Source organism: Argopecten irradians, unplaced genomic scaffold (genome assembly GCF_041381155.1).
Source record: "Argopecten irradians isolate NY unplaced genomic scaffold, Ai_NY scaffold_0258, whole genome shotgun sequence".
NCBI lineage: Eukaryota > Metazoa > Mollusca > Bivalvia > Pectinida > Pectinidae > Argopecten > Argopecten irradians.
In genome coordinates, this window is record NW_027187725.1 from 49742 (window position 1) to 65777 (window position 16036).

General features: G+C 33.7%; 1 protein-coding gene and 1 long non-coding RNA gene across 2 annotated transcripts; one reads left to right on the plus strand and one right to left on the minus strand.

The window, feature by feature from the left end:
- Nucleotides 1-1817: 1817 nt before the first annotated feature.
- LOC138312239 (uncharacterized) lies at nt 1818-10723 on the minus strand. Its single transcript, XR_011206889.1, has 3 exons — nt 10492-10723; nt 2690-2783; nt 1818-2120 (listed from the first exon to the last, which is right to left on the minus strand). It is a non-coding gene; the product is annotated as an uncharacterized lncRNA (long non-coding RNA).
- A 332-nt stretch (nt 10724-11055) lies between these two features.
- On the plus strand, nt 11056-15839 carry LOC138312237 (uncharacterized). The gene is made up of 3 exons (XM_069253224.1): nt 11056-11264; nt 12415-12496; nt 12721-15839. Exons 1-3 carry the CDS (start codon nt 11196-11198, stop codon nt 13125-13127), a joined length of 558 nt encoding a protein of 185 aa, XP_069109325.1. The 5' UTR covers nt 11056-11195; the 3' UTR covers nt 13128-15839.
- The last annotated feature ends 197 nt before the right edge of the window (nt 15840-16036 follow it).

A 16036-nucleotide genomic window follows, 5' to 3' on the forward strand; every position in this document is an offset into this window, starting at 1 on the left:
ATACTTATTAAAAAAAATCATTTTAATAATTTTAACTTGTTGTCACTTTAAGTTACAAAGGCTTTTCGGTAGCTCGTTAACTTGACTTTAGGGTAGCCCTTGATTTATTCATTGTAATTATCATTGATTTCTCGCTCGGTATTTTTGATTTATTGTATGTATTTATGTATTATACATTATCATATTATGGGATTCACGTCAGGAGCTGCTTTTATTTATTCATCGTTTTTGGTGTTTTACAGTTATTATCAGATACATTGAGTAACCATATTGAGTTATATTATATGTAGTATATTTAGTGTTATTTATAGCTTATATAGATAGAAAAGTCAACTGATTGTTTTGTAAATATTGAAACTTAGGAACTCAACCAAAACAAGTTTGATATTTTTTCGATCAGTAGTGATTGATATGGAACTTAACAAACGACATTTTGATGATAAGTGCCAACCACTATATATGGTGATTGTGTGGAAAATGTTACAAAGGCTAATAGTATATATAAGATGTAAATAAATATCGAAGTTTCTTTTATTAAGATTTAGTCTTTTAACTAATGAAAGAATAGTGGTAAAAAGAAACTCACTAGACCAATTGTATCATCTGTCTGAATATTTAAAGGAATGAAAATAAAATTGTATATAACACATAATGATTGTATTGTGTAATTTACTTTTTAAATACGGTAGGTCGCACTTGTGATTAGGTTTCCTACAAAATGATTCCAAAGATGCTCTTTCCAAAGGAATCGAACTCAATCCAGCAGATGCCGCCATTTTGTCACGATGTCGTCAAATACTGGCGTCACGTCATTGCTGACTGACGTCACAATATATTTCTAGCCCATGGAAATCGTTGTCTTTAAAGTCTTTTTTCTATATTGAAATTTACCTTTAACTGCACTTAAAGCATTCAAAATTACAAATGACGACTGGTTTGTTTTTCATATCAAGTCAAGTGAAAACGGAAATGTAAATATAGGAAACAAATATTTCAGCTATCATAACCGATTGCGTAACAAAAATTAATAAAATCAAATAATATAAGGAAGCATTGTGTTAAAATTACTAAATTATTTTTTTTTGGAATTGGTTTGACAGCAGATATATTTGTTTCCTATAATTACGTAACATCATCGTTTTCCTTTTTCTTGATTTGCATACAATAGGTTAAGATACATAAGATCTTCTTATTTTACTTTGGTCATTTGAATGAATCCCGGGAACTGAGCGAATACTGACCAATCGAAGTTGATAGTTACATGAATGTTTCAGTAGAAAAAAATCACGTGGCAGCCTGCAGTAATAATTTCGTATTCTTATGGCGAATTTCTACATTTTTGCTGTGTAATGTCAACATTTGGTACTGTTTGCTTAATCCGAGCTGACTATTTGATACGCAGAAGGTGTTGTCAATTTGACAATATCATTTATTTCTACGGTCACACTTCGATGATATCTCACCTTTTTGGCAAGCGAGCGTTACTTATACATTAAACTATCTTTTTATGGAATATATTTCTATATAGATGCAAGAGCTGTGCTAACAATTGTTAATGCATTATGAATACAATTTTCTGGCATATATACTGAAGATATATGCCATAAAATAAATTTATACATATATTTACAATCTTAACTTATTCTGGGCTCTATGTTTTTACGTTGTTATCAACGATGACTTAATCCTCTAGGTGGATTCTGACGGTGATCAGTCGTTGTTTCCATATCAACATTAGTGAACTTGGAGAAGTGAATGCAAATATGAATATATAGAAAACCGTTGTTTTATTCAGTGTTATTCTAATCAGGGAGTGAAAATGATGTGAAACTAATATAATTATTGACGTAAATGATATTTTAATCGTCACGTAATACACATATTTTGGCATAATCTAACTACATAAATACACTACGACGACCGACAGAGTCAATATCATGTGACTTTGTAGCCCTTTCCATACAGAATTCTCTTGGTGGGACTAACAGGTCCGATGCTGCCCATAGGTGTACCACGTGATCTGATTTGGTCACGAGAATGTTCCCGTCCCTGCTCGTGAAGAAAGGATTGCTGTTGTCGTGGCGTGAAATTGTCGAAGAGCTGGTCAGCGTAGTACAATGCTTGAAATGTAATTAACATATTACTTTATTTTACTTTTTACAATTAGAAATTCATTTTCAATACTTGTGTGATTTTCTCCTTTATTTCTGTAGGCAAACCTTCATTTAAGCTGATTGGCGGGGTATTAGAATTTAAAAAAAATCACAGCTAAATGATTTCAGTTTGTAGAAAAAGTGGACTTGATTTTAAATTACGCCATCGAATCAACATGAAAATATATTTGGCATATAATTCAATTAATATTGTTTATATAGATACATTCTGATCTATAAGAGTTATTCCCATTCGTTGCACTCAATCAGTTCTGACGGAGTGAAACGCTGGGAAGTATCTTTGATAGATCGGAATCATATATGTAGATATTAACTGTTGTTTCGTTCATTTACGTTATAGTTATTCTTAAACGCAGTGCTGTTAAGATTTTGTTGTATTGACATTTTTTAGGAGATACATACTGGTTGTGGTATAGTGATTGTAAGGCATGAAATATATGTAAAGCATAAACATTTTTGAGTACTTTGATATACAAGTTGATACACTAACGAGATTTGTGATATATTATACCTACCTTTGACCCTTTGACAGTTTGTACTCCGCCAGAATTCGACATCTTTTCCTGACTGGTAGTTTTCGGGACGTGGAATCATACCTAAATCTCCAGGCTGAAATTGGAACAAAGTGTCATTATTGGATATGGGTGATAAATTGTACGAAACTCAATCATTGATTCTGTCCTATCTACGGATCTTACATAAGTGGCTATGGTAATTGGTGGTAATTTATTTAATGAGTTTGATAAATTTCATATTACGTAGCAACCGGTGTGAGATTTTATTTTTTCTCCCTTACTACACAGGGATATCCCGTGGTTGCTAGGGAGAAGATAACTCTATCTTACACAGGGGTTGTAAGACAGCTCACACGCGCTAGACAATAACGTGACATCATCATTACATGCGGCGTAACTGCGGCGCGCATTTTAGATGACGTCATCAATTTTGACGCATAACGACGTTCCTGCGATAATGGAGCGATGAAAAAGCTGGAAATCGAGTGAAATTTCATCATTTTTTTTCTATTAAGTATGGGAGAAAAAGAATCAAACATGGGTCTGTGAAGTGGACAGGGATATCTCAACCCTCGTGAAAGATTTTAGCTCGGGTTGAGATATTCCTGTCCACTTCACAGACCCATGTAAGATTCTATTAGTTAAATAACAAGTATTTATGGAAATGTAGACAACACTTTCAATTTCATTTTTTATATAAGAGTGAGGAAATCAGAGAAGGATTTGACGTTCTCGTCTACCGAGACAATCGTGCAACGTCATATTTTGATAATGATGTCATTATTACCTGTTACGTCACAATAGAATTATTACACGTGTGCCGTACGATATTTATGACATAGCCTCATGACAAGGTTGTACGGGTCAGTTATGTGATAAATGATGATAATAAGATGAAATCACTAAAACGCTGAATAAATCGCTATAAATACATTACTTTATCATAACCCTTTAAATAAAAAGCAGCAAAATTAATTTGAATGATATTTGAAAAATACCTACGATTCGTTTTAAGGTAGGTCCAAACTTTTGAAAATCGCGCCAATTTATATGACGCTATACCGGAAGTTGCGGAGGTTGTTTTGAATTCCAGAATGGTTTCCGATAACCCACGACACCAGACTTGGATATTTTTTCAATGGGTGAAAATTGTCTACATATAATATTGAATGTTTAAAATCATTAAATAAATCAAATAAAAGCAGTGAAGTGAAAACTATATGCTATCTCTGTGGTTTTTGCGGTCCCTGTCGTAAATGGGAATGGATTTTTAAACACCGGAAGTGGCGTTCGTCGCTATAAATCATAAGAGGGGACCCGGCCGGACCGAAATTTCCGGAATTCTAAAAAAATCGCATACGGATTTTCTTTAAACACACAATTTGGAGAAAATCATAAAAACAAACAGACATAAACCAGATATAATATCACAAAAAACGTATGAAATGATGTGGAATGTTTTTTTTGCGGCATGATTTTCAAAAAATAGTCAAATATAACCCATCTTAGCACTGGATGAAATGGGGGTAGGGTTGCGAGTTACAAACTTCAAGCTTACAAAATTGTGAAATTTTGATCGAGGACCCCGTGTTTTTTATATGATATTTGAAAAACATATTACCTTGGGCATATCATATACAAATATTGTGAAATTGACATGGGTTTTCATTTCCTTTTTGGTCTATTCATTGATTTTTTACGGGCGAAAATATGACAAAACATGATAATTACGTATAGAAAGGGTCCTGGGAAATAACAAAAATTAATTGGCATTTGTAAAAATAAAATAGTTTTGTATATTGTCCTATCGTAAGAAATTTAGGACAAAAAATCAACAGGATCGAGACTATATTCACCCTAATATTACAGAAAACATAATTTTACGAATTTTTCTATTTTCGGTCAGCAAATTTGCATGGATGGTATATTTCAAGCTCAAATATCTCAAAAAGTAGTTCGAGAACACCCATTTATCTTTACAGATTTGAAATCTACATGAAAAATGCAAGAAAATAAGACCTGTTAGAAAAAAATGACATGGGTTTTCCCAAAAGTATGGAGCTACCTTAAGGACTTTTTCCTAGGATATTTCCATATCCTGTATATATACGAACTGTACATAACACATAGATTTTCCATTAAAACATTTATCCGATCTGTATAATTGTACCAACGATTGCTTTCTCAAACATAATTAGAAGGCTTATACGGACCTGCACAAGTAACTGTGGAATAGATGACTGTAATGGCGAAGATACGAAACTGAAAATCATGAAAGAAGCCAAGCTAAAAGAGGTAGTTAGACTTTAAGGATGTCAATTTATTCGTGCCTGTCCTAAGTGCGGGTTGTTGATTGAACATACAGAAGCCTGTAAATACATGGCTTGTGTATGTGGCCAGAAATTCTGCTTCATTTGTCTCATCAAACCTGGAACTGATGGTGAATATCGCTGTGGAGCCTACAATAGTCATTGTACAATCTTTCGTATTTAATAGAATATTGGCAACATGGATGAGGATAACGAGGTAAACTCAGTTGTTACTGAAGATGAAACTGCTGATGATGATACAGAGTGAACACGTTTGACCTTTAACACCGACTCCGACCTAGGATTGTTTGCTGATGAAACCGGATATTCTGGCAATATCGAAATCGACAGATTGAACGCGGAAGAAGATGCAGATAATTTGGTGCAGAATATTTCTATTTTATCAAACCGAATGCATTCAACGCGAAATGATGAAAGTGAGTCGAATTCTACTCAAAATGTCTAAAGTATCTTTTTGAAAAATGCATTCAACACTAATGGAAGAATTGGAACGGGAAGCTTTTATTAGGATGATCGAAAGAGAGAATGTTGAAGAAGAAACAGACGAATTGGTACAGAACACTGATATTGCAATCCAAAGCCAGCCACGTCGAAGTGATAGGGATGATCCTGACACAAATAGGCGATTTGCCGGTTCTCAATGACGTAAGCGACTTTCTTTGTAAATACCTAAGCGGCAACCGGAACTACCGGACAAGTTACTAAAGCGGCTAATTATATAATAGTACTTACTTCTATGAATTACGATTCGTTTAAACTTGATAATGAGATATGCCATTTCATTTCCTGAATTGTCTATGTTATAATTACAACACAAATCAGTAATGTGTTGAAAATTAAAGGAATGTAGTGATTTATTTAAAACCAACATATAAACTAAAGCGACAATACATTGCTAACGTTATTGTACAGTACATTGGCACTATGAAATAAAAATGATTGAATCGCAGAAAAAAACACGGCGCCTATCTGCATATTTGGAAGTGAAAGTGTATATGAACTCCATCCTATATGTGAGTGATTGGAATTGTGTAGTGCTATGTGAGAACTGCATGGAGAGCTGATATGCTGTATTTTATACAATATACTGTGTAAATATGTTCATCTGTATGTGGATCTGTGTTCTGATGTGGATTCTTAATTTCGGGAGCCATTGAGGACTAAGAATTACTGAGTATTCAAGGATTCTTGCTTTCAGATATGTAACAATTTAAACGTCTGTATTGTTCTTTTCCATCATTAATTAAGATATTGTAAAGTATCACTGTAGCTTGTATGATTTTGTACACAGTATTAAATTGTGTGTTCGAAATTAGTTCCTATAACCCCACCTGCGTTCGAGGTCACAGTGACTGATTTATATGCATTTTTACTTCTCGTATCTTATCTATCCCTTCGAGGGGACTCAATATCTGTGAGGTTTATTTAAGATACACTGCACTAATCACCTTTGGATTATGGTACCTGTAATTTTTACCAACACTCATTCAATGTAATGTGCATGGTACAATTCGCACAATGCATTAAAACCTTGTTGTTAATAAATATTACAAATAGTTTTCACACTTTATATTACTCCAGTGTAAAACAATTTAGGCCTATGTGATGGGTGTATTATAACTGATTTTAAGATGTACGTGATTTAAAATGTTCACTGTCCGTTTCATGATTTTGTCTTTAATAAAAGAATATTTTCAAAATGTTATTGTTTCCTTTCTGGATGGTCATTCATGTCTGGTGACGTTCCTACAGACATATGTCATTATGAAGTAGGGTTGTTTATATGGCCAAATAAGATAAAGGGCTTTAATATTCTATGAATTTCCCCTTATATCACACATTAGGATTATTAAATGTATGTGATCGGCTAGTGGTAATCTAACGAATTATCAAAACATCTGTCATCTCATTATCATTTTAGCCATCATTTCTTTTACAATATTTTGAAGAACGTCACAGCCGTATAATAAATGAATTGTTTAAGTTAGGGCTTGTGTTCGCACTGTAGTAATGGAGCATATGTGTGTCACATTCCACTGCCTGTTGTGTGGTTTCATTCCGTCTGTATTCGGATGATTTATCAGCCTTAAAGTACGGGTCTTTTGGGTTCACGGTTCTGCATATTTGGCAATTGATAGCTAAAAAAACCATTGCAATATAGTGATATGATATACAGATCTACATTGTCTATACTGCCGAGTAATTAAGAACAATGAAGCATTTTACCCTAGCGGTGTTCAGTGGCTGATTTATGTGTATTTTTACTTTTTGTATCTTACCCATGCATTCGAGGGGACTTAATACCTGTGTGGTTTATTTATCATACACTTAATTAGGTTCCTTTTGTCGTGGTGCCTGTAATGTCTGTCATTTTGACAATACACATTCAATCATTGTATATTTGTATATTTTATATTTATCTTGACCATGTGTAAGACGAGCTGCTAAGCTCAACATGTTAGCAAGTTTAAATAAAGTATACTATTATTATTATTACAAGCTAACAGATATTTACATAATATATAATTCATTTTTCGCAATTTTCAGTCATGTAGATATGACGTACATAGCAATTATTTTACATGATGAATAATTTGCGTGCCCCTGTGCTTGGTCTGAGGTGACCAATATTACATTTCACGGTCCCGGAATAGCAGTTGAGATGGGTTGTCTTTTATCTTGTACATACGTTCCTTCCACATATTCATAATTCTAAATATAACTGTCGAAGACAGATACATCTGGATCACATAATCGATGAAAAGTTACACAATACATATGTATAAGACCACGTCGAGTGCATTGTGGTGCGATGGCCTAGGGTCTCCTTGACCAATATTTTATTATAATTTGCCGGATTCTCAGGAAAGGAGTCATCTCGTCTTTCGTTTGCTAACTGCCTATTCAAGGATACGTCCTTGCCTACTGTAAGGACCGTGTAAATCCTCAATACAATTTATTTTGTAGTAATAGCTACATGTACATGTAGCCATGTAGCCCTCACCAGATTTGTGAATAGTTTGAATAGGCATGTTTGCATGATATATATATATATAAAAAAAAAAAACGAAAAAAATGCCGCCAGTGGTGAGAATCGAAAGATCAGAAGATCTGCACGTTAACATTAAGCCAGATTTCTGTTTTTTTTTATATACAGTGATTTTTTATAAGAAGCAGATAACATTGTTATTTTAATCACCTATCTTTAATAGCAAATACATTATTTGTATTTGATGATGTATAATTTAGTATTTCCTAATAGGAAAAAAACCATTTTTTAAATGTAATGTGCATGTAGCTGTTGTTTCAACATGAAGAAAAGTGAAGAAAAAAAGTGATAATAACACATTGATCACAAATCAAAAAGTTTTTTGTTTTTCTTTAATATACCTGGTATACGATAATCTTTGTTTGTTTGTTATTTTATTGATTTTGTTTTTGGCGAAATGCTCGAACGTCGGTGAAGTCACCCCTGAGAGGAATGAATTTATATTTCGCCGAGACGAAGCAAAGGCTCGTGTTACGTTGATACTGAGAAAACGACAGTTTTTATTTTATAACGTTACCATGGAATATCAAAGTTATATGCTGTGAGAAATTGTACAATACTATCTATTTTAGATTATATATATATCTTTCTATCGAGCCTACTGCGTATGCATCGTAAAATTCTACTAAGTTGCATGAAAAATCACGATAACTGCAGGTAGGCCTATAAATCGATGTCGGGACCAGCTCCGATTTGATGCATTCAACCATGTGAACATATGTTTCTGATTCAACTCAAATATAAAAAAAAAATGAATGTTATTGCCGAAACTTTTTGGACTAAAGATAGTTCATGTGGATGTTTAAGTCTTCAAAGATCGCTTTTTAAATGAATAAAAAAAAAAATACACGTAAAAATCACGATAGCTGCTCGCAACCTAGCCCGAGATACTCTGGCCCTGACACCAGACTTAGACATTGTGACAGATAGATGTCTGGCGTACATCTATCTGTCACAATGTCTAAGTCTGGTGTCAGGGTCAGAGTATCTCGGGCTATACATCTGTTAGCACCGAGAATCGCCACTTACCTTGGTCTTTTCAACAAATGAATAATTTATCTTCTCACAGCCATCAATTTTATCACGCATGCACGATCTATAGTGTCAACATAGTAGTTTCTTTTCCGCAACTTTAAATTTCCCTCGTCGTCGTTGCCATTTTCTCGTAGTATGCAAATCACCTTTAATCTCGACGGATTGCTATATTTGGGTAGATATAATATTTATTTGTTGAATAGACTAAGGTTAGTTGTGCTTCTCGGTGGTCAGTCTGATGGCCCGATACCAAACGGTGTCGGCTTATTCCAGGTTTTCGAGTACTACTGCGCTCTGGCCCTATGCCAGACATCTATCTGTCACAATGTCTAAGTCTAGTGTCAGGGTCAGAGTATCTCGGGCTACTCGCAACCCATGCCAGTACCGCGGTTTCATCGGTTTTCGACGGCGAAAGACCAAATTAGATTTTTTACACACAATGTCAAACATATTCAATTCAAAATCATTAATTATATGTTTCAGAAGCATGTTAATGATGTTTTTTTGTGCAATATTTCATGAATTTCATCTACTAAACGAAGCATTGTATCCACAAACGCTGTAAGATTTACATTTTATTGTAGCCTATGCCTACTGTTTCTTTTTCTTTTTGTCAAAGTGACGTTAAAATAATAAAATGTTTCAAGATATACTTACATTTTTATTTTAAACTATGTTATGCTGTATATGAGTGCGAATTGCCACCATAATACCACAAATTAATGCGTATTCCTTCAAAACGCCAGCTTGCAAGGTCGAATCACCCGGGCTCATAGAGGACTAAAAAGTGACTTCATTGGAATGTTCGGTATCAAATCGTCAAATTTTGAAATGGTAAAACAGAATAAAGAAATTACACGTTTATTTACTCACATCGCAATATTTTCCTATCGCAACTGTTTCAGGAAATTCTTATTACCTGGTATCGAGTTCTATGCCTGATTAATCTCGATATTAGTGCTGAAAATATCTGGTTTATTGATATTGTTCCGCTACTTTTGTTGAATTTGAATTCGCAAATTCGAAGGGCGTCAGAACGCTTGTTTTAAACTGGAATCAACACCGTAGTGATAAAGACCTTCCAAGTGATTTTTTGTATGGGGGGAACAGGGACATAAAAAATTGATTTTCTCAAAAAATAAGAAAAATAAAATACATTTATTTTGCTGGAACCCTAAAAAATCATTCTGATTTCGGAACAGCTGGAATTATGAAGATACCTCTAACAGTTTTTTTTATTATTATTATTATTATATATTATGTAAGTTAATTAATGTAATGTGCATGTTACAATTCATACAACGGATAAAGACCTTGTTGTTAATAAATAATAATTGTCACACTTTATTTTACTCACAGTTTTGGCCAAGGTGATTGTTATACTATACCTTATTTCAAGATTCCGTGTTTGAATCAACTTCAATCTTCTCCTATTCTTAAGTTTGACTTCAATTTAAAAAAAAGGAAGATGTTTTGGGCCTTTTAGATATTCCATTATTTCTGGTGACATAGGTCATTATGAAGTAGGATTGTTTGAGTGTCCAGATATAGAATGCATGCTATAAAGTTAATTATTTTTTCCTTATATAAAAAATAAGGGAGTTTAAATGTACGTGATCGCCTGGTGTCATTGGCGTCTTTGATTAAATTAATATGACAGCCACGATTTAATTAAGAATTACACAGAGAACCCCACTGCCAAGCAATACATGTATTATTCTAGTTATTATTTATGTTCGTACTGAAGTAATGGAGCATATGTGGTTCTATTCAGTCTTTGGTGGGCTATTACATAAGCTTTACAGCACGGGTCTTTGGGGATCACGGTTCTGCACGGTTCTGCATATTTGGCAATTGATAGCTAAAAACCTAATATATTTACTTATATGATATGCATTGTATTAAACTGCTGAATAATTGACACGATTAATCAATTGTACAAATTCGCAGAAACAAGCATGACGTATAGCTAGATTTGTCTTTAGCGTATTTCATTTCTAATATAGTTTTAGTATGCCATCAACTGTTTGATAGATAATCCTTTTTCGCGTTATACGATATTCACCAGAAAGAAATTAATTGAGCGAGGAAAATGACTGATATGATTCAACTGTTTGTAAGATCGGGAAGTAACAGGAACACCATTATTGAAGTACACAAAGTGAGTATATTTGTTAATTGTGATTTAAGTATAGGTAAACTTACCGGTTTGTAATATTCTTAAATTTTATACTTGTAACCCTGGTGAATACTAGTCGCTAAATACCGCTCGGCTAGAGAGAACTTCTCTTTAGCTCGATCGGTTGAGCGTCAGACTAGTAACCCAGAGGTCCCGAGTTCGAATCCTGGCAGAGGCAGTGATTACGTGATCATGTGCTCTGTCTGTTACACTTGTATACTTTAATTTTGTACATTTTAAAAACGAAAGTGAAAACAAAACGAAACAAAAGAAATCATCCCCTGCTTAATAATAGCTTGCGGTTCCCTTATGTCTCAAGAAAAGATGATTTGTTGTTCCGTGCGTTCCTTCTGCAGATTCGTACCAGATGTGTAAATTGATACGGCACTGTCTAATGGAAGGCGTTTGAATTTTTCCAATATGGCGACACTCATATGAAAGATGCGCTTCGAATTAAAAAAACTGGTCATTTTTTATCAGAAACTATTACGGATATGAAGCATTACCTGAAAAGTTTCAAAATACATTGAAATACATAATAAATCGAATTTCAACAAATATTAATATATTACGTCTTGCTTTCAGTATTTTTCACCAAAACAAAATGTTCAATGACAAATTAAATATGTTTTAAAACCTTGGTATGGAAATGTTATTGTGCCGCCAGAATTGCAATACGTTGTTTGATGCATTGTAATGTTATTAAAATAATACCGTCAAAGGACTAATTCAGGAACTGAAAACGTCGTGTCGTGTAGACGGTTATTTTTGCAAGGGGAACCCTTTAACACTATGTCACATTCAGAAAAGTTAACCGACACATTTCGCATCATGATTTTTTTCCGCCATAAAATATTGTACCCAATTACAGAGTCAAATGTCTGTTGGTTATACTTTAGATAAGCAATTATCCGTTAATGTGTAATTTTAAAGCAAATGCGCCATAAAAAGTAGCCAACGGTTCAAAACCAATCAGAATCAAGAGAAGTTGATAACGACCAATGACAGCCGCCGTAGGCGTTTACACATTCGGTTGTGTAAACGTAATTCACGTCTACGAAGTTTATGATAAGATTTCATCATTGTGAAACATGCATAGTATTTGGATACATGATTATTTAATTTGTTTTAGGACGCGTCAGTTGATGACCTGGTGAGTAAAATAACGGAGTGGAATGGAATAGACGAGGCAAGTCAGCGTGTCCTTTTTGCAGGTAACTAACATATCTATCATTGAATTCTTTGTAGACATATACGTATCATTCATAGATCTGAAGTGTATTTTTTTCTATGAATTCATAAAAAATGTTAAAGTTAGACAGAGAAAAAAAATGAACAATCGCACATTAATGAATTATATTACAAATGATCATCAAATAACTTATTTAACACATTAGGTTTAGACCGGTAAAACTGATCAGTATTATGTTACTTTCAGGCAGAGAACTGCAGATGGTAAAGGACCTGAAGGACAGATCTCACTTATTTGTAGTGTTTCAGCTTCCAGGAGGAAATGACCCGGATGCACAAGAGGAACCATTTGGCAACAGTAACTATGGAAATGATGTCTGTACTGATGAAGATCCGATACTGAAAATCCTAAAGGAGGCTCCGCTTAAAGAGATAGTCGGTCTTAAAGGGTGTCCATCGATACGAGCATGTCCAAAGTGCGGATCGCTGATTGAACATATAAAAGACTGTAAGCACATGGTTTGTGTATGCGGCCAGGAATTCTGCTTCATTTGTCTTAACAAACCTGGAGCTTATAGCAACTATTGCTGTGGATTCTTCAAATGTACAATCGCTCCTATTCAAGATATGATTGGCATCACAGATGAGGGTTAACGATGAAACCTCAACTGTTACAGGAAATGGAACTGCTGATGATGATACAATGCGAACAAGTTTGACCCATAACACCGACTCTGACACCGACTGTGACCTGGAATCGTCTGAAGATGAAACCGAAGTCTTTCTACAGACTGAAATCGACATCTGGTACGAGAGATGGCATGCTGCTTCTATGCAAAAGACGAGTAAAAACACTGCTGACGAAGGAACAGAGCGAATAAGTTTGACCCTTGATACTGGCTCTGACATAGAATCGTTTGCAGATGATTCCAGATACTCTGGTGATACCAATATCAACGGAAGGAACACAGAAACTGCAGATGAATTGGCGCAAAATAATTCTGATATCACAGTCCAAAAGCAGTCACATCGAAAAGAAAATGAAGACGGGATATTGAATGCTATTGAAAATGCCCTCAATGTTCTACGCGTCAGTGTTAATGTTGCCTTTCATTTCATGACTGATTAGTATAGACATACGAGTTATTAAACATTGAACGTATTTCAGTTAGCATTCATAGCCAAATATGAATGAGAACTGGACACAGGCTAATTCCATTTAGCGCGCTATCCAAGGGATTTTGCATCTTTAATGAATAATTAATAATTCGTTATCGTATGGATGGAACAGCAATTTGAACAGCCGTTTTCCGTGATAGCTGGCACGACAATTGTGACGTCACAATGATAATGACGTCATAATAAGCGCTTGTTTATATATTTATATTTCACACTATGTAATCATGGAATTTGCCTTTCTCCAGTTTGCATTCATATTGGCTATGAATGCCAACTGAAAGACGTTTAATGTTTAAATGAATGCAAACGTTGATTGGTAAGGTTACATAGTTGATTTGTAGTGAAAATGTAAATATACGTTGTTGTACGTTGTTATACAATGTTCAAAGTGACGCATCCCGATTACGTCATACAGTTGGGAGCAAGCTAAACTTGGTAGTGAAGTGCACTGGAGTGCACAAGTAAAGTTAACTCCGGTTCACTAGCTAGTGCACTAGAGTTAACATCGTAGTGCACTATAGTTAACATTGTAGTGCACTAGAGTTCACATTGTAGTGCACTAGAGTTAACAACGTAGTGCACTAGAGTTAACACTGTAGTGCACTAGAGTTCACATCGTAGTGCACAAGATAAATGAGCCTGATACTCCTTCTTATTGCATAAATTGTACATGTACAATCTGTTCATGTATATATTTCATTGAATGGTTTTAAATATCTTTAAAGTATTTCAGATGAATTACCAAATGTACTCTGTATTTAAAAATTAGCATAACTAAGTGAGTATGTAAATAATTAATTTATTAAATAAAATGGCTACATTTAATGGTGTACATTATTATACATGTATATGGGTTTCATCTGAGTAATTTAGCCTAATATGAGTTTTAATATTAAAGTAAAGACTATACCGTAAGCTGCAATATGGCTTGACCACATGCATCTTTTCTTTAAATATTTTTTTTCAGAAAATAAATGAATTTATATTTATTTATTAGGATCAAATATTTTATACTTGTTATAATACATTTACTAATAGCTACATTTATTTACTCAGATCAAATATTAGGTATTCTAGATATAAATAGCTATATTTATTTTAATTTATTTCATGTATTTAATCAATTTGTTTTATTTGATTTTATTATTTATTTATTTGAATCATATATCTTTGTTTTTGCCATTCTAGAAATTAACAGCTATATATAATTGTATTTCACATTTAGAATGTCAGATTTTGTACATTTAGCAGTTTTGGCTATTACACTTTTATTATACCCTCATAAGTCGCTTGGTGAATTTTACCTGTACTGGCCAGGCTCCAGGCCTAGGGCAATAACCAAGCTAGGGGTCACCTGTCTTGTCATGCATGACTGCCCCTCACCTAATCCTGTAATTACCTATGAAGCCAGTTCAATTAACACAAAAATTGTGATTCCTGAAAATACAGGTGAACAGGTGCCCTATGAGTTTTGATTTTTGAAAAGTTACAGAACTTTGCATTTTGTCAAGAGTCAACAATTTAACTGAAATAAATCAAGGATTTATATATACGTCCTCGAATAAATTAACTTGAAATTTATTAAAAAAATCTTATTATTAGCTTCCTTTGTACCCAAATAACTCTGTTAGAGACATACAAATATAGATTTTATATGTTTCTGACTCTGTTTATTAATTCTAGCAAGAAATTTATATGGTTAATTAACAGCTGTGCGATTGGGACGATCAGTCAATCAAATTTGCGAAATCATTCCATATGATAAACGGACCACGTTGATGAGTCTAATTATTTAAATCAAATCCTTATTTCTGTTTAAACATATATTTCTACACATGTAATATTACATCATAATATTTGAAATATATTTTGATTGATATATTAAATTTTGATTTATTTCTATATACCGTATATATATGTATAAACATATGAAATCTATATCAAAATTAAGCAGCAAAAGTTGTGTACATTTATTAAAAGATTATTAACTAAAAGTGATGATCATCGACCTGCATGTACATTAAAATAATGTGGAGTGTCGCATATAATTCATGTTGTGTTTTAGTGTTTACACATACACATAAAATACAATATTTTTATCATATACATATCAAGGATTTCTAACTACATACGTGTACATATTAATTATTTAATTGTTATCATATTTAATTGATGTGTAATTGGTACAAAAGTCTGTCACATACTGATATACATGTACTGTACATTGTACATGGGGATACAGGTATACACTGTACCCGCATACATAAATGACTTGTATACTGTAAACTCTTGGCACACAGGTCTGTCATTATGGTCACTAGGCCTAGGGCCCTTTTCTCCCTATTTCCCCATCCCACCACCTGAGGTGACACTTTACCTGAGAT